This window comes from Gallinula chloropus (assembly GCF_964237585.1).
Source record: "Gallinula chloropus genome assembly, chromosome: 1".
Lineage (NCBI taxonomy): Eukaryota > Metazoa > Chordata > Aves > Gruiformes > Rallidae > Gallinula > Gallinula chloropus.
The window spans coordinates 176,338,074-176,356,558 of NC_140085.1; the positions used below are offsets into that span (position 1 = coordinate 176,338,074).

Here is an 18,485-nt window from a genome sequence, read left to right on the forward strand (position 1 = left end):
AAAAATGATGAGACACCATCTGTGGCCCATGAAAAGGCCCCACACTGGATCAGGTGGAGACATACAGAAGATGCTGTGACCTGTGCTGGAGTGAGCCTCACACTGGAGGAGTTCGTGGAGGACTGTCTCCCATGGGTGGGAACCCACGCTGGAGCAGGGGAAGAGTGTGAGGAATCCCCACATTGCCCCCCGCCCCACTTTCCCCAGCTAAGGAAAACAACTCACACGGAACTGACTGAAACCCCCATTCCCTGCCCCTCCCTGTGCCACAATGTGGGGGGAAGAAGGGAGCAAAATCCTGACTAAGGTAAAGTCTGCTAAAAAGGGAGGGGTGGGGGAAGGTGCTCTAGAGATCTGGTTGCACTTCTCATTACCCAACTCCCGTCTCACCGGGTGTGCAGTGTAGTGTAATAAATTAGGGAGTTTTATTTCCTTCTTTCTGTGTTGAGTCTGTTTTGCCCACAACGCTAGTTGTGGAATGATCTCTCCCTGTCCTTGTCTCAACTCCTAAGCCTCTCAGTATGTATTTTCTCTACCTGTCTAGCTGAGGAGGGGAGTGATAGAGCATCTTCGGTGGGTGTCCGGCCTCCAGCCAGGGTCAAACTACCACAATGTGAAATAAAACAGAAAACTGTTTTTAATAGAGTAAGCAACAAGTTTTTGGCTGAGAAGTAAATTATTCATTTTCAAACAGTACAGCTGAAATTTATTGCACAGGAAGAATACTGCATGATAACACACTTTTATGAAATTTCATATAGACAACTAAAACTTGAGATTTTGTTCATGTATTCACTTAACTATTTTTCTACACATGTAATTAGCACTTTGCATGAGTAGGCATTAATGAAGGGTTACATATTTTGTACAGACTACGTAATTTATATTTTCTAATACATTTTGTTATCACATACCCACGTGTCCGCATGAACAGGCCTGATGTTGCTGAGAAGCACCTCCTCGTAATTTCCATAATCACAGAATTTCACAACTGCAGTTGTCCCAGATGAGTGCAGAGCTTCAATTTCTGCTCGGTAGAACTTAAAAAGAGAAATTTTAAAAAGTCATAAAATAATACCTGGAATACCCCAAATAGCTTAACTACCTTTTTGCATATAATTTTTATATATAGACAGACACAAACACATACATTTAGTTGTAGCATTATAATTTGAGTAAGATTTGTAGCAGATATTAAAGCAGATGTATTAAACCTTCACATGGTAGACTGCAAGGATATGGGAGAACGTACTTAGAATACACACTGAGAAAAATGTGGCTTAAGAAATTATACTGAACATTTAAATACTTGTTTTCATTTGTCTCAAAGCAGAACAAATTCATCACTAATACAAATGCTGTTGTATACAGAGAATTATTACTCAACAAGACTTCTTTGAAAATAAATACATCAGTGCCTATACTGGACATGCTAATATATAAACACATAACAAAATATGATAAAAATATGCTAAAATTGCCCCATCAAAAAGCCCTTTTTCTAAACACAAAGCTTAAATTATTTTTACATTTATGTAAACATAGATCAGGTTTCTTAAATCACTTCTACCTACTTGTCCAAAAAGGACCTGGGACTACTGGTTAATAGCTGGCTTGTTACTGACCCAGCAAAATGCCCAGGTGGTCAGGGAGACCAACAACATCCAGGCTTGTATCAGAAACAGTGTGGCCAGCAGGACTAGGGAAGTGATTGTGCCCCTCTATACTCAGCTCTGGTGAGGCTGCACCTCAAATATGGTGTTCAGTTTTGGGCCCTTCACCACAAGACAGATATCAAGGTGTTGGAGCATGTCCAAAGAAAGGCAACAAAGCCACTGAAGAGTCTAGAGAACAAGTCTTATGAGGAACAGCTGAAATGGGGTTGTTTAGTCTGCATAAAAGGAGGCTGAGGGAAGACCTCATTGCTCTTGACAACCATGTGAATGAAAGGAGGTTGTAGCAAGGTAGTTGTTGGTCTCATCCGGAAGTAAAAAGCTACGAGATTACAGGAAGAGACTCATGCTGTGCAGGGCAGGTTTAGACTGGGTATTAGGAACATTTCACCACCTTCACCAAAAGGGCTGTCAATCACTGGAACAGGCCGCAAAGAGAAGTGGTTGAGTGATCATCCCTTGAGATATTTAAAAGATGCATAGACATGGTGCTTAGGGACACGGTTTAGTGGTGAACTTGGCAGTGTTAGGTTAATGGTTGGATTTAGTGATCTTAGAGGTCTTTTCCAACCTAGGTACGTTTTATGACTAAGTCAAATGCTTCAGTTAGGAGCGTAGTCACCTAAATTAAAGAAACTGTTACCTTCAAGATGACTGAAATTGAAGTTTGACACAATGAATACACGAAAAATAGCTCATAAAATTTAGAAATAGAACAAGTAGCTAGCCCAGATGCATGAACAAGCCCCACAACTCTGTGCTGGCATGCTAAATGTCCCACATACATGTAAAAAAACATTAAATGTAAAATTTTAGGTTCTTATTTAACAAAGGCATACCTTGTTGTCCTCCCAATAAAGAGCAAAACATTCATCCCCTGGTCTCCAACTCTTTCCATATGCCGTATGAATTGATGGTTCTAATATTTTCTCTGGTTTGATGGGCCCAGATCTCCTTTTGGGACCAGTGTTATAATACAACATTTTATCATCAGAAGATGGGATTGTAGTGTGTCCTGGTGATTTGATAGGTCCTACTCGTCTTCCTTTCTGATGATGCTCAGTATCTCCATTTGGTACAGCATTAAAATTATCAGTTCTGCCAGGATTTTGGTAATCATTATTAATATCAAAATGTCGCTCACTTTTTACCATAAAGGCTTCACTACTTATCGTTCGTGTCTTCCTATCACAAAAGTTTTCAGAATTGTGTATTTGGTTTTCCCTTTTCCCACGTTTCTGGTTACTGTTGTCTGTAGTGTCTTGAGCAGCAGAGTTCTCTTTGAATTCTGTGAAAGACACCCCTTTTCCTACTCTGTTTTGCATATTGTTATCCCTTTTTTTGAAAGTAATATCACTCTGGTGAGTGGCTATGGGATAACCCAGATCCTTTGGTCTATCATTTCTAGGATAATGTCTGTCACTTTTATTTTTTTCATCTGTCCAATGTTCTAGAGAGCTGTGCCTTTCAGGACCTCTGTTTCTTGGTAACCCACCACCTTCTAAAGTCTGCCTTGAATTCTGAATATCCCTTTGGAAACGAGGGGGTTTCTCATTCCTTGGCTGTCTCATGTCATTGCGAGAAATGTGTCTTGAATGATTCTCTTTGATGCCATTCTGTTCTGGATTCATAACTTTGTGTTGTACTTGATGTGGTGGCTGAAATTGCAATTTTGGTTCTACAAGGAAAAAAATTGTTTCAATTAGTGATGTATTTAGAAATAATGTTTCAGATGCTAAGTGATAAACCAACATTATTATTCAGACAAATATGCAATATTTACCTTTATGAAACAGAAATGGACCTTACACGGAAAATTTAGCAGAGACATCCAAACTGTAATTCTGAGTTATTGGAAAAAATACACTACTTAGAAACAAACTACATATCAGTATAAGAAAAGCCAGGCATAAATTTCCAAAAGGTTACACATTTCTCCCTATGGACATCAATAACTCATTTGAGTAACGCCCATTGAGACAGAAAAATAAAATTCCAATATAGAAAAAGGAAGAGGGAGAAAAATTAGGAGAAAAAAGGAATAGTTTTAATATGAATTAAAGCTTTCTGTAAAAATAACTTGTTAACAGCTACTCAGCTCAGAAGACAAAGTCAAGAAATAGAAATGATAAAATAAACACAGCTGACAAGCCATAGATAACATGAATAGTATCAAAGCCCAGAACTCTGGAGACCCTGATCAATGAGCCATAACAGGAACTGCTCAAGCATAACCTTCCAGAGATTCAACCAGAATTCTGACTGATGAGAAGAAAAACAAGATTTTTATGCATCTCTTGAGGAACAGTAAACTTGTTATGGGACGCTGGGGAGGAAGGGAGCTGTAAGGATTTGTAAAACTTTTTACAGATTTTTTTTTTTTTAGGAAAATATGGAAATTTTAATGTGAAATGTAGGTGAAGAGTCAAAGGACTGAAAACATCAAGATTAATCCAAATGGAATAAGCATAAGAAAATAAAGGAAGAACGAGATTAAAGAGGGCAGTTGCAAGTAAGCAGGCTCCTAGTGAACACACTTGCCAGGCCAACTCCTGCACACGATCACTGTAGCCCACCATCTTCTTGTTGAATTTTGTTTCTACAAATCTGTGTGATTAAGTTCTCTATTGTGTGTGTGAGGGACCTGTTAAACTTGAGACAGGATAAGCTCATAAGTGGGATGAGAAAGACCTGGCAGAAACCATGAGTCTGAAGGCCATCTACCAGAGAGACCACAGACATATATTAAGTACATGTGCATAACCCTCTTTCAAACTTCAGGTTATACTAGTCAGCAAATTGGACAGGAGGCAGCTCAGGTGGGTATCAGAGGTCAAGGGCCTGAGGCCAGGTGATACCCATGTGAGCATGTGCATGTGGGTGGATCCATGTGAAATCTGCTAGCAGACTGAAAAGAACCTGACTGAAAAGGAAAAAAAAACATTGTAGTGATTCATGTTTATGTGAATCATTTTGTGTCATGTAGGTGCCTGCAAAGGTGTCCTTCTCTTGCCTCTGCCCATCAATGACAATTGGCCTTATATGTATTGTGTGCATGAGCCCGACATGCATGCACAGGCCTGGCGCACTGCGCTCAGCCTGTCTCAGGCCTGGCCCTGAGTACAGTCCTACAGATAAGAAAAACTAAGAGCTTCAGTGCACATGTTAACACTAAAAACAATGAATGCTGATACCTGGCAGCAAATATATCTATCAGTTTTCATAATTACTTGCTATGTGGTAAGACATAAAATTACAATCTAAATTTTAGGGTTTTTTTTTTTTAATACTTCCAAGCATCACATGCTTATTAGTAGCTCTCAATTAATTAATTAGTTGTACTAAACCAGCTAATAATTAATCAGATTTTATTTATACATAACACTTGATTTATCCTCTTTTAGAAGTCAAAAGTGTTTGACTAAAATGACTCAGTGGTGGTTCTTTTAAAGTGACGTAAGCATCCATGAGGCTTACTGTTATTATATCTTGATAAAAATACACCTTACTGCAAAGATTATGACTGAAAGCAACAGGTTTTAATGCATGTAAAAGTACATATATTACTTGGAAAAAAACAACATTTTAGAAAAATAGGTTATTTTAAAAACGAAAATATAACATTTTAAGTGTTGTAGCATTTAATTTGTTATATTTTTTTAGACAAAATCCTTCAAGTTCAAAAGTAACTCTTGATATCGCTCCTTCAAGTGGAACATAAAAGCACTGTTTTTCTTCATTTTGTAGCTGTAACTTTCCTGCAAGTATTTACATTATACTTTTCCTCTTTCATATAATACATATGAAACTTCTAGATTTCCTATGATCTAGAAAGGTCCACCTACCTTCCTAATTGTCTTCCTTCAGGACACTGTTGATTTATACCTCTTCTACTCTGGTAGTGAAATCCTTGGGCTTTTACTCTTCCTATTTCCAATTTAAACTCTCATGTCTATTCCAAATGTTAACTGCACATGAGAAGACTGAATCGTTTGATGACCCCTGAATGTTTACTGCCTTGCATACACGATTAAAGATGCCTATATTACGCATAGAATTGTAAAATACTTCACCATAATCTTCTTCAATATTTTGCAACATGAAATTCACTTTTAAAAGTCAGTCACACAAAGGTAAAAGTAGAAATGGTACAAAGACTAGATAGGACATGTTAATATGTTGCTAGTTGGCAAGCTTTTAGGATTGACTTAGAATTTAAACATTTCCTCTCAATGGGTGTCATTTGACCTTTTTCTAAATGAAGAAACGTCTTCTGAGCTGAGACAGGGAGTCACCTCCAACAGTGTCTAGCACATACAAGGTTTCTGTACAACTGCAAGGCTTATACCCAAGACATGCAAAGCAGTTATGTTTAAGTTAGAGCATTGACAAAAAACCCTTATATATATATATACACACACATACTTTTCTGAGATTGAAAAAAATACTGAAATTTAATGAAGTTCCTATTCAATTTGATGTCATGTAATAAGTAATTCTAGCTATTGTCTATATCCCTCATCTTTTCTTAAGGTCCCTTTGACATTACAAAACCTGGACAAAATACATTTCCAAGTAACCTACTTCTGTCACAGAGCTGCAGAGATCTTCTCTTTCTACCCTTTTTCCACCTCTCTGACCTGCTTTCCAATAAAAGGTACAAGCATTCTCACATGGGACAGTATCTTCTGTCTTTAGAAAGGATATTTAACCTTTCAAATCCAGAAAGCATGAAGTCAGGACTAAAATGCTATTCATCTAGTTAACAAGAATTATCTGTAAAACAGGACTTTAAGATGTTTCTTTTAAGGTAATGGCCCACTATTGTACACATAAGGATGGAGATTTAAAACAGAGTAACTGCTAAGGAAAAAAAAAACCCAAAAACACTTAAATACTGGCATTAATGGCTCCACCCAGAACTAAGTAGTTAGGACTAATTTCTATTAGCTTATTTTTCAAACAACAGAAATTCTGGTAGTATGTTAATAAAAAAAGGCCATATACTGCAGACTGATTTAACAAAACCAAACTTCTAATCTATCAATTGCACAAGTAGGACTGCTGGATGATCAAATAAGCTACTTATACCCAAATTAACACCAAGTGGACTTTAAACTGTATTGGAACTTTCAGTTCCAGACTTCTTTTAAATATAGGAAAATGTAAATTATACCAAATGTTAGACAGCATGGAAAAAGACTAGAGACTTTCAAAACAATGACCAAGCATCTTTTTTTGAGGTCTGTTTACTGTGACACGCAAAAGCTGCTCACAAAACACCTGACATTTTCCTACTCTAATGCTAGGTATTACGTATTTTAACCAAGCAGTGTCTTTGCATCATGAATATGCAGTTATCATGCTTAAAGGTTCCCACTGGACTACATCATACACAGCAGCCTTGAATGAGCAGGGTGTATTAACTGTGGGAATTGCCAAATAACTTTGCCTACAGTAGACAAAGAAAAAAGCCTAGAGATTAGAATATTGCAAGTTATTAATTTGTGCTGTCTGGCCTAATCAACTAAAAAAAAAAGGGAATAAGAAGTTTCTTTAACAGAAGAAGTTAAGCAACGAAGGATGTTATTCAGCTAGTCTACTGCAGCTGCTGTTCCTTGCTTCTACTTTCTGCCCCACTGCCAATAAACCATTATCTAATCTTCCCAAATAAGTAATGGTTCCTACAGTGCAGTAACGAAGAAATACTAATTTGGCACTTAACGAGAATGTCTTGTCAAACAGCGACATGCTTAAGCCCAGTTATCATCATTGTAACCAGACTTCTGTGAACATGGTCTCAAAAAAAAATCCATTTCAAAATTAATGACAAGGCTTTTGTCGTCTGCTGGGCAGTTGAAGATTGTGACTGCCAGTGCTTCTCAGTTTGAAGCCATCACTCATAAGTTATCTTACTCATTTTAGTTTTTTGTATGGGGTGACCCAAGACGACCATACAGACCAACCACATTGCCTTGCTTAGAAGAAACCAGCAGGACATGCTGAGCTGGAAATCCCAGCCGTCACAATTTAAAAACGCTGCTCTGTGCACAATGGAATTTAAGTAGTACAGCTTCCTGTAGCACTCTGTCATGGATTTGATCATGTTTAATAACATTAAGCTCAAACACAGCAGCCCTTCCCACAGCAGTGCCAATAATTTGGGTTTCTCCCTCCAACTTGAACGAATTATATTTTTCTGCTACTTTATGAGAGCACGCCTTTAAGACAGCTACTGCCAGGCATGCTCTATCTCATACTGGCCAAAGGATTAAAAAGGTAGAAGGAAGTTAGTAAACCATTTACACATACTTCATGTAATGGAGTAAAATTCCAGCCACTCAACAGCTTTGTCAAGTTACTTAAATATCACTATCATGCCTTCTAAGAAGTAGTAGCACCAAGGAGCTCTGATGATTAAAAAAATTGTCAAGAAAAACCTGAAACCTTCTGCCCCTGCACCCACTACAAATTTGAATTTGCATCATTAAATGACCAAAACAAAAATTTATTTTTTAAATTACTCCAAGTGTATGATATTTACTAGATTTTTCTCTCACACATCTAAAGAGATGTTACTGACAAAAATACAAAAATCTTCTCAGATACATGAACTCCATATAGATAAGCAGAAGGACAGAAATACACATCTGAAAGCACAGAACTGTCCTTTTCCTTTGGCGTTTTTGGGGGCTGGATTCCTAAAGATTTGGGTGTATGTCCTCCTGCTTGCAATAAATGATTGTTCTCTACTTACATTCTATTTCTTCTGAGGGACATTTGGGTGAAGAGTTAATATGAGATATTAAGAAAACCTCTGCTGAAGGCAACTGTTTGCAAACTCTCCTCACAGTCAGTACCCTCTTTCATCACTTACCTTCAGCAGACAACATATCTGCAGCTAAATCAGGGGGGATGCAGAGTGAGCTGACGCAAGAGTTCACAGGATACTGATGTTATATAACATCATTCAAAAGCATACCACAGGATGGTCTGCAGTTATGGGATGCATATTTAAGGAAGAAAACTAATGAGTTTGTTTAGAAGAGAGAAGTCAGTATGGAAGAAAACGTCTTTCACAAGAGGCTAGAAAAGCTCAATCCACACAGCTGACACAGCTGATGGATAAAGCAGAGGTCAATTATGTCTTATAAATAGCTACTAGGAAACCATATTGATAGGTCTCTGACAAGAAAAGCATAATATTATACAGCAGTTAGAAGCCGAGTATAGAAAACTCAGATGAGAAATGAAAAAAATTTAAACGCTCTTCTTTAATTGCTGAAACAATTAACCTCAGAGTAGAATTAATTCACTGCCTTTAAATCATAACTGCATGTCTAAATTTGTATTTCAGTCAAAGCCTAATTGCTGGAGCAAGAAACTGAGACTACAGCCTACGGCTTCCTCCCTTCTCCTTAAGTGACTCCTATTAACACACTAGGCAGACAGGTGACCTCTCACTTGCTTTTTCTGTGATCCTATTAATGTTGTCATTTGTTCCACAGGAGCTTCATTTTAACAGGAAGACCATGAAACGTCCACCCAGACCTAAGCCTGTCTCTTGGGAGGACTGAAGAGGCAATTCTGCACAGCCCAGAACTCAAATGGTTATGGCCTGCTACATCCTGGGTCAATGCTCTAAACAAAACCATCATAATGTTTCTCACCACCTACCCCACTGAATAACAAACAAATAAATTACTATTAAAAAAATTATCTCTGCTTGAGTCTTTCAAAGATGCAGATGTCTGCCACGAGCTTTTATGGCTTTTGATCCTGAGCAGATGGAAGTACCAGCCTGTTCTCAGTCCCTAAGAATGGAAGACAGAAAATAACCTGAAACACGCCTGATTCTCAGCATTCTGTTCTTTATTCCTTAACTTTATAGCCAGAGCTCTTGGAACTGTTTTGTTCTACCTGAAAATCCTTATGTTTACTTATTTAAGCTGGCAAAGATGGAGGAGTTGTTCCTCGTAACAGAAGAAAAATAAGAAGATTAATGGAAAAAAATCTTTTGTGTTCAGTAGCAGAAATAATCCAAGTGCAAGCAAAGGCAGATAGCTGACAGCAATTTTGTCTATTATTTTTGTTATCTCTCACAGTCAGCAGGTTTCTCTCTCCAACCAAAATTCAAGCTACCTAATTTTCATAGGTGTTACCAACCATAAACAGTTATAAATAAATAAATATGCAATATACAATTATTCATTTGTTTTAATTCTTTGCATCTCATTTAAAGAAAGTATGTTTACTAGAAGCTATGTTTTACAATTAAAGAACTAGCAGATCAGAGTCAGGTATTGAATGCTTTCAACAGCTGTAACTACTTAAAATAGTATTACATTAACTCTGAGAAAAGGAGAAAGTCTCATAAGACACCATTTACAGGACAAAAGACTAATATCTTGCTTTCTTATAACCAATTTAAACTTACAAGCAACTCAAGAAACAATAAAAAGCTTAATGTGCTGTCTTATCCCTAAAAGGAATTAAAGTATCTCCTGAACAAAATAGAAAAGCTATGTAAATTCATAAATATTTTCCTACTTTGTCTAAATCTAGCTATTGAAAGGTACTAAATCAAAGATAACAAATTAAATAACTGGTTTGCAGTTCCTGTTCACAAATCATAGAATCATTAATTTTGGAAAAGGCCTCCAAGATCATCTAGTCCAACCATCCCCCTACCACCTATATTACTTACTAAACCATGTCCCTAAGTACCTCATCCAACCTTTCCTTAAACACCTCCAGGGACGGCGACTCCAACACCTCCCTGGGCAACCTGCTCCAATGCCTGACCGTGCTTTCTGAGAAGACATTTCTCTTGACATAACCTGAACCTTCCCTGGTGCAACTTGCAGCCATTCACTCTCAACCTATCACTAGTTATCTACAAGTAGAGGCTAACCCCCAGCTCACCACAACCTCCTTTCAAGTAGTTGTGGAGAGCAATAAGGTCTCTCCTGAGCCTCCCCTTCTCCAGACTAAAGAGCCCCAGTTCCCTCAGCTGCTCCTCATGAGACTTGTGTTCCAGACAATTCACCAGCCTGGTTGCCCTTCTCTGGACATACTCAAGAGCCTCGATGTCTTTCTTGTAGCGAGGGGCCCAAAACTGAACACAGTATTTGAGGTGCAGCCTCACCAGAGCTGAGTACAGGGGGATGATCACCTCCCTGGTCCCACTGGCTGGAACCACCTAGTTCAGTTACTGCAAATCCAGAAGTGAACTGAGAAATTCCCAGGTACAACTGGAAATACTAGATAGGGAAAACAAGGAGAGGTACACAGAAAGAAGCAAGTCTGTCCTCTGTGTGCTTGAAAAGAAACAATTCCTCTTTTCCAACACTTTCTCCCCAGATCACATCAGCAGTTTTTTAACGAAACGTGGCACAACACGTAATTAAAAACAAATTGTCTGCTAAGCAAAACTGCCTTTTGTTTTTGCTTCTACATAGACTCTCAGTCATTTAGAAGAAATTACAATCTGTCTAAGGGGCATAGATACCAAATGCTTGTGATAGTGGTAAATATGTCAACTCTGGGTAATTATATGCTCCTGATCACATGCATCAGTGTAATAGTAGGGGGTCTGCATATTTATTCAAAACCAGTATCCCTAAATCCCATCTCTCTATCTAAAAAACAAACTGAGATTTTAGACACCATATGGAACAACAAAGGGCCAGAAATACTGCAAAACAATCAATCTTAATTTCAGTGGAAGCTGTACTACACTACACATAAAATCAGGAAAACCTGCCTGCCTGGGCCCTCCTCAGTAGTAACTGTGCAGAAAAATCAATGAAGAGACCTTATCCTTGGCTATCTAACATTATATACTCGAGTGGTTTCTAGCAGGTTCCACAATGAGCCTTTAATTTCTGACCACTGCTAAGAACTACATGTCTCTCTACTGACAGAATCAGATCAAATACAGAAGGTGCTAGTAATATACATCCTGTTTTCTGCAAACACTTGGATGCAGGCTTCACGAGAAAAGAGCTCGCAGTGCTAAGTATAATCACTACAGGTATGTCATCACTCTAACTACTGTTAACACATCATCTGAGATTGCATAGAACGTAAGGCAGTTAATGATAAAAAATTTAAATGAGAAAATTTTCAGCCAGAGAGGCAGAAAAATAACACTTTCGATAGAGTATTTTAAGGTGTGTTTGAATTCATCAGACTGTACAGGTTCTCAAACCTGGCAAAGAAAAAATGCGCTTTTGAAGGGACAAAACCTCTGCAATTCAGTATTTCATGTCTATGTATTTCTTGAAAAATCTATTTGAAGCAGACTCTCCATGATAAAAATAAAACCTGGCACTGAGACAGAGGCACAATCCTATGGGCTAGACACATTCAGAAGGAAAATAACAACTATCAAAATGAAACACTGCAAAGGTCATTAACTTCCAAATAACAGAATGTACTAGAACAGGCTGCCCAGAAGGGTGGCGGATGCCTCGTCCCTGGAGGTGTTCACGGTCAGGTTCGATGGGGCCCTGGGCAGCCTTGTGTAGATCCAGGCCTGCAGGTTGGTGGCCCTACCTATGGCAGGGGGGCTGGAACTCTATGATCCTTGGGGTCCTTTCCAACCCAGACCATTCTATGATTCTATTCTACGATTCTATGAAGTATTATTTCTTCTTCAGAAGAAAAAAGCAGAATTATTTTTTTCAATTTCAAGAAGTAATCAGAACACTTCCTGAACTTTTCAAGAATGCTAACAAGTTTTTGGCACTATGGTTTTGGTTGTGGGGTTTGTTGTGTTTTTTTTCAAAAACGTTTGACACTGGCATATACACTAGATTGTATATTGACCATTGTGAGAATGCTAAAAAACCCACAAGAGTGTTAAAAACCAAAAAAAAAATAAAAATAAATCAATATAAACCACAAAACTTATCCAAAGAAAAATAATATAAAAACCCAGCATCTGCAACGTGAGAGAAAAATGATAGTGCTATTTTCATTCATATTAACTGTAAAAAGAAAATCTACTTCATCTTTGGTAAACAAAATGAGTTGCTAAAATGCACTCAAACATAATTCCCTGCACATGCTTTTAAAAATGTGATTATTTGAATTCCCTAAACAGTTTACAAGATTCTATCAGCTAGTGCAGAATGCATGTCTATTTGAATTGTATTTTCTTAAAATACTTCAAATTTTTGACAAAACCAGGGAAGACTTGATATAAATGTTCATTCTACAACTAGCTGCATTTCATAAAGAAACCCATAAACCAAGGAAGACCTAGATGCAACTAAAATATATGAAGATATATAGATATTTAAAATCACTTGTTTTGTGGGCCAAAAAAGGACATCGTTGCAACGAAACTCAACCAAGGTAGAGCAGCAATATAGTGCTTGATATCAAAAGAACCATAAGCTATCATGTTTATTATAAGCAAATACCTTTCTGTTCATAGTTAAACCTTAGCACATCACAAAAACATTGACTGAACCCTAAAATGGCTCACAGTACATCTAATTCTACCAGCAGCAAGGGAGTCCTGGGTTCACTGATAGGTTCACCAACTCCTGAGCCCATCTGCTGAGGTGAGCTTTCTATGACAAAACATGTGTCCTTGTTCTTTGTTGCCATGTCCTCCTTTTTTTTTTTTTTTTTGAGAAGCAGCCTCTGTGCAGCTCCAAGAACTGAATTTCTATACCCTGCTCTTCCCTCCAAATATGCTTTTAGTTTCTACAAGTTGCAAAAAAGTATTAAGATGCATTAATGCAAAATGCTACACTGCTTATGCAAGTAGCAACTGTACACATGCAGCTTCAGAGCTGCTTAAGATCTAACAAAAATAACTCTTGGAAAGCATATTCCATATGCTCAATGGAAAGCAGACAGTACTAGTAATTTTCACAGAAAATCGTGGGTTTTATGCAATGACAGAGTCTACTTGGATGTTCTAATTTTTAACTCAATAATGACTCTCAAACACAACAAACCTTAAACTCACTGCTGTAGCACAGACACATATTAGCACATTTTTAATACATACAAGTTGTAAGCAAAAATAATACATTCAACAGTAGATCTCTCACTCAACTAACCAAAGCAATGGAGATCTTCTAATCTTATTTCAGATGCAGGTGCCTACTGGCAATACAGCCATTCACACCTTTCTCAGCAGGGCAACTGGCTGATTTTCATTTACTACGAGCTGGTTTTCTCTTTTTTCAATATTATTTGTTTATTTTGAGATTTTTTAAAATCCTAAATCCAGTGAAAACACACAGAACAAGAGTCCATTATTAGCAGTCAACAAAGACTATTTTGGAATAATTACATATCAATGCAACTATTTCTTACATTCCCTAGAAAATTCCAAAATGTTAAAGAGTTCACATTAAAATAGTATGACTTTTTTTCCCACTCTTTATGAAAAGACTCATTTTGTACGGAGAAAAAAAATATTACGACTCCATCACAAAACCTTCATGTTAAATAATGGAAGCAGATACTTTAATTTCATGTTGGCTGCTGAGACACCTCCAAGGCCATACCCAAAACACAAAATGATCTCCATTTATTACTCAGCTTACCGCAAGTTGTGCTTTAATATTACAGCAGCCTCTAGAGACCTCAGGAGGTATGGAGTTTCCACTTTTTTCTTTTAACACGTCTGTCTATTAAAGTTTCCAAAGTACTGAATGACTCAGGCATAAACAAACATCCTGATCTATATATTAAAGAAAAGTAACTAAAAGGACATTAAACAAAAAGCCCAGATCTTCTGCATTACATCCGAGAGATTACTTGGCTTGCCTTTGTCTAAAATCCTATCTTTCCCTGTTATTCAACAGGAAAACCAGAATAAAATAGATGTTTAATATTTTACTATGGCCAACAGTACTCCCCCTCCCCCAGACAGGGGGGGAACACAAATCCAGTTAAGCTTATTGCAATTACCAAGCTCTTAAACAGGCAGCGTGCAAGCATGCTGTTTATATACTGAGAAAGTAGCACTGCAGTTATGGCTTTTTTTCTTTACTTACTTCAAAGCACATTAAAGTTTCAAGTCTCTATCAGATAATATTAAAAACCAGGGATTTATTTCACCTTATTTCAAAATTACTGAGTTTTAGAAGTCTAAGCCTCAAACAAACAGCCTAAGCTCTTCTATAATCAAAACAAGTACAAGCCACCAGTGCCATGCATTTGACCTTTCTTCAAAGGAGAGGAACAGCTCTCTAGCACTCCTTGTTTGTGGGTTTGCTTTGGTTTGTTCTCTTATGGCTGACTTTGGAGGAAGTTCTAGGCATCATATTTAGATGATATCAAGTTAGAAAAAAGAATTTCACCAACACTGTCTGATATTGGTTCTAGACAGATTAATTTCAGTAACTTACCATCTACTGTTAGAGTACCCATTTTGGATTCCAAGAAATCAAACAGCGTGCTTGGTGCAGATGGTCTGGCATTTCCCAGCTCCTCTTCATCTTCAGCTCTTATTCGGCCTCGGCCCTTCCCTTTGCCTGTAAATATCAAAAGCCACTCGTGAGTGGAAATAGATACAAAAGTGTACTCAGTTTAAAAAAAAATATTTAATTTATGAAATGTTTTCATTTTCTATCTCCACAAAAATTCTATTACAGACAGAATCAGGTAATTTCTATTTAGGAATATTCAAGCACATGAGTTCAAATTTTTAAAAACTGACAAGAATACACAGAAGTCTTTTCTAAGCATTTACTTCCCAGTTTGCCATGCATTTTAAATTACAGGAAAAAAACATTTAGATATGCTGTTCTATAACTACATTAGTAACCCATCATACACAAATTCCTTTGCCTGGAAAAACTGTTTTAAGGCATTTCTTTGCAAGTTGTACCTCTAGGTGGTGGTCCCTGAATAGGTTTCTGTTTACCGCTGTTCAGAAGAAAATTTAATGCTGCCTCTACGCTGTTATTGTTATCCATAAGTGCCTGTCTTGCTGCTTCTTTGCTGAAACCCATCTCTGTTATGTGTTTTAGAGCCTTTTCATCAACCTGAAATAAAGCATACACACAGAACTAAGCATAAGATACAACAGGCAGTCTACAAAAAAAACCCCAAAATAGAAAAAATTGTTTTTTCATTACATTTAAATTGAAACATCATTTCAGATTTCCATTTTATATAAAATAACTTCACATAAAAGTTCCCTTAGGTCTAACCAATCAGCTAGTAGAGGGGTTTTAATATTATCAGTACGATGATTTTTAATCCATCCGATTTCAGATCTAGTGATATGTTGCTTCAAGCACAAATTGCTGTAGTCCAACACTTCCTTTGCTGTATACCAGAACAGCATAACATTGCTGTAGTCCAACACTTCCTTTGCTGTATACCAGAACAGCATAACATTGCTGTAGTCCAACACTTCCTTTGCTGTATACCAGAACAGCATAACAGACTAATATATTTTATCTAAGAGGAAAACTAAAAAGGAAACTCTCAAATTAATAGTGGTATAAAAACTAGCTATGTGTTCCTGTTTGAACCCTTTCACAACTATTACTGACAATAGAAAACCTAGTTATATACTTATTAAAAAACACAGAGAAACTCTAACCACTAAAGGTTCTGTAGAATGAAACAAATACAATTTGCTTCTGCAGAAATACAAGCTTTCTTATTCTAAACTGTATCAAGCATGACAGCCAAAACACAAAGCAGAAATCACAGAGCATCAATTACAGAAAATAACCTTACGTCTGCATTGGGCATTAAAGCACTCGAGTGAGAACTGCCTCTTCCAGTGCAGACAGACCTACGTGTTCTAAACATGAAGTGGGACTAGGCCCTGTAGCCTTTCTCATCCCATACCCAATCAACAACAGTGCCAGTTATCCATCTACTGCAACAGCTGTAACCAGCTACATCCTTAACAGGAGCCCCATGAACATAATGTTTTGTCTACAGGTTCCAAAACAGCCACACAGTGACACTCAAAAAAACCCCCCAAAACCAACAAAGAACAAGACCCAAATCCAACCAAACCTAACCTCTTAGATACATACATCAAGCACCTTCCTTCCCCCTCTGCTTGAAAGAGCACAAACCTTTATTGCTAGAACGATTTAAATTTTAAGTGTGAGAGCTGTGTAGCAAATAATATTTAAGCCTCCCTTATTTTCCACAGTATTATGATGCAATTTTTTCCAGTCCTCATTTGTCCTGATGTATCAATGCATTCATTTTTTGTGTTAAATTCCAGCTACACACTGTGCTCTGGGGTAACAGATAAAAGCAGGCCTCCTTTCTGGGGGCAGAGACACAAAGTCAGTGTTATGGTTGCTACCTCAATACAGATTTCTCAATACAGCAAGCAATTTCCCAGATACAAAGACTGTCTGAGAAAGGAAGTAGCATCTTAAGTATCTTTGGATGTCAAAAACACCCCAATTTCATTTACACAAATCTTGCTTCTCACATACAAAAGGGGAAATAAAATTGTGGAACATATCCCAGAAGGACTATTAGGAGTATGATTGACCTCTACAATCTATTGCCAGGAAAAAACACTTGTTTCTTGTTTTGTAGGTAAAGATACAATGCTCCAGGTTCCTCAGAAGGTAACACAGCAGATGGTTTAAAACCTTTAATCATTCTAAATAAACACACAAATCAACAATCAAACCCTCTTGAAGTCACAAGTCTATAAAAAGACAAAACAAATTAATTATTCACTGTGTTAAAGATCTAAAAGTCGTTATTTATAACCAAAAAAGGCTTTCTATGTAAGCTTAGTGGCTTCATATTTCCTCCTTCTAAACAGCACCTAAATGTGCTAAATGACGTAAAGGTTTTTTTCAGTTAGAAGTACTCCATTTTACAGTGCCACTGAAGACAAGTTTCTTGCAGTTCAAAAACCAGAATAATACTTCAAACAATTAGAAAATATAATTTTGGGGGGGGTTCTTGGGTTTAGGAGAGAGTGGGGGGCATGTGGAGGGGTGTTTGGCATTTTATTCTAGGCCTGTTTAGGTCACAAAGCAGTTGTGGAGAATGACAAGATTTACCACCTGCACCGGGCAGAGCAATGGCTAAATGACCTCTTGAGGTCCTTTCAGCCCATGTTTCTACAATCCTGTACTGACATTTCTGAGAACAGTGCTGAAGGCAGCACTGCTGGAAGCTCCCCTTGCTCCAAGATGGCATGTACAATACAAACAAAATTATAACAGGCAGTTACTGTTCCTAAATGTCTCTTCTTCTCATCGTTAAGCCTTTGGTAAAAGTAAAGAAGGTGGAAAATATTCAACATAAATTGTAGTTATAATTTATATATTAATACTGGTTTACCGAGTTACCATATTGTTGCAATGCCTCTGTCAGTCTGCTTTTACCACTCAAATCAGAATCATTAACTGTTATAAACACTTGGAAATTCCTTTCTGGAACTGTTCTCAATAATGAATGCTTCCTCCACTAAACTTTTAGATTTCTGAAGTAATCAAACCAGGAACTTAAATCTTAAATACACTTAATTTGATGTAGTGATCCCTTACTTATCAGTAAGTAGAAACTTATGAAATACACTGGAAGGCAGTATTTTGGATTAAGGGCCATAGTTTGGATTTGCTAATGGTAACCCACCTCACTCAGAATGTAACATTACTTGTGACCATGGAACCATGATATTTCCTGTCACAATAGAAGCATTTCTACTTTGTTATTTTAAATATCAACGTAATACTTAGTTTTCTCAATGTCACATAAATGGTTTAGAACATTTTTTTTAAAATAAATATTAATTTTTAAAATGACATTAAAATATTTGATATTATTCACATT

General features: G+C 37.2%; 1 protein-coding gene across 1 annotated transcript in view; it reads right to left on the bottom strand.

The window, feature by feature from the left end:
• TDRD3 (tudor domain containing 3) overlaps positions 1–18,485 on the bottom strand; it is a 67,915-nt gene that overhangs the window by 23,426 nt on the left and 26,004 nt on the right. The window contains exons 8-11 of the mRNA XM_084272043.1: positions 15,538–15,694; positions 15,056–15,181; positions 2,513–3,351; positions 915–1,040 (exon numbers count right to left, since the gene is read on the bottom strand). Coding sequence (XP_084128169.1) covers positions 915–1,040; positions 2,513–3,351; positions 15,056–15,181; positions 15,538–15,694 — 1,248 coding nt within the window. The remainder of the gene's footprint in view (positions 1–914; positions 1,041–2,512; positions 3,352–15,055; positions 15,182–15,537; positions 15,695–18,485) is intronic.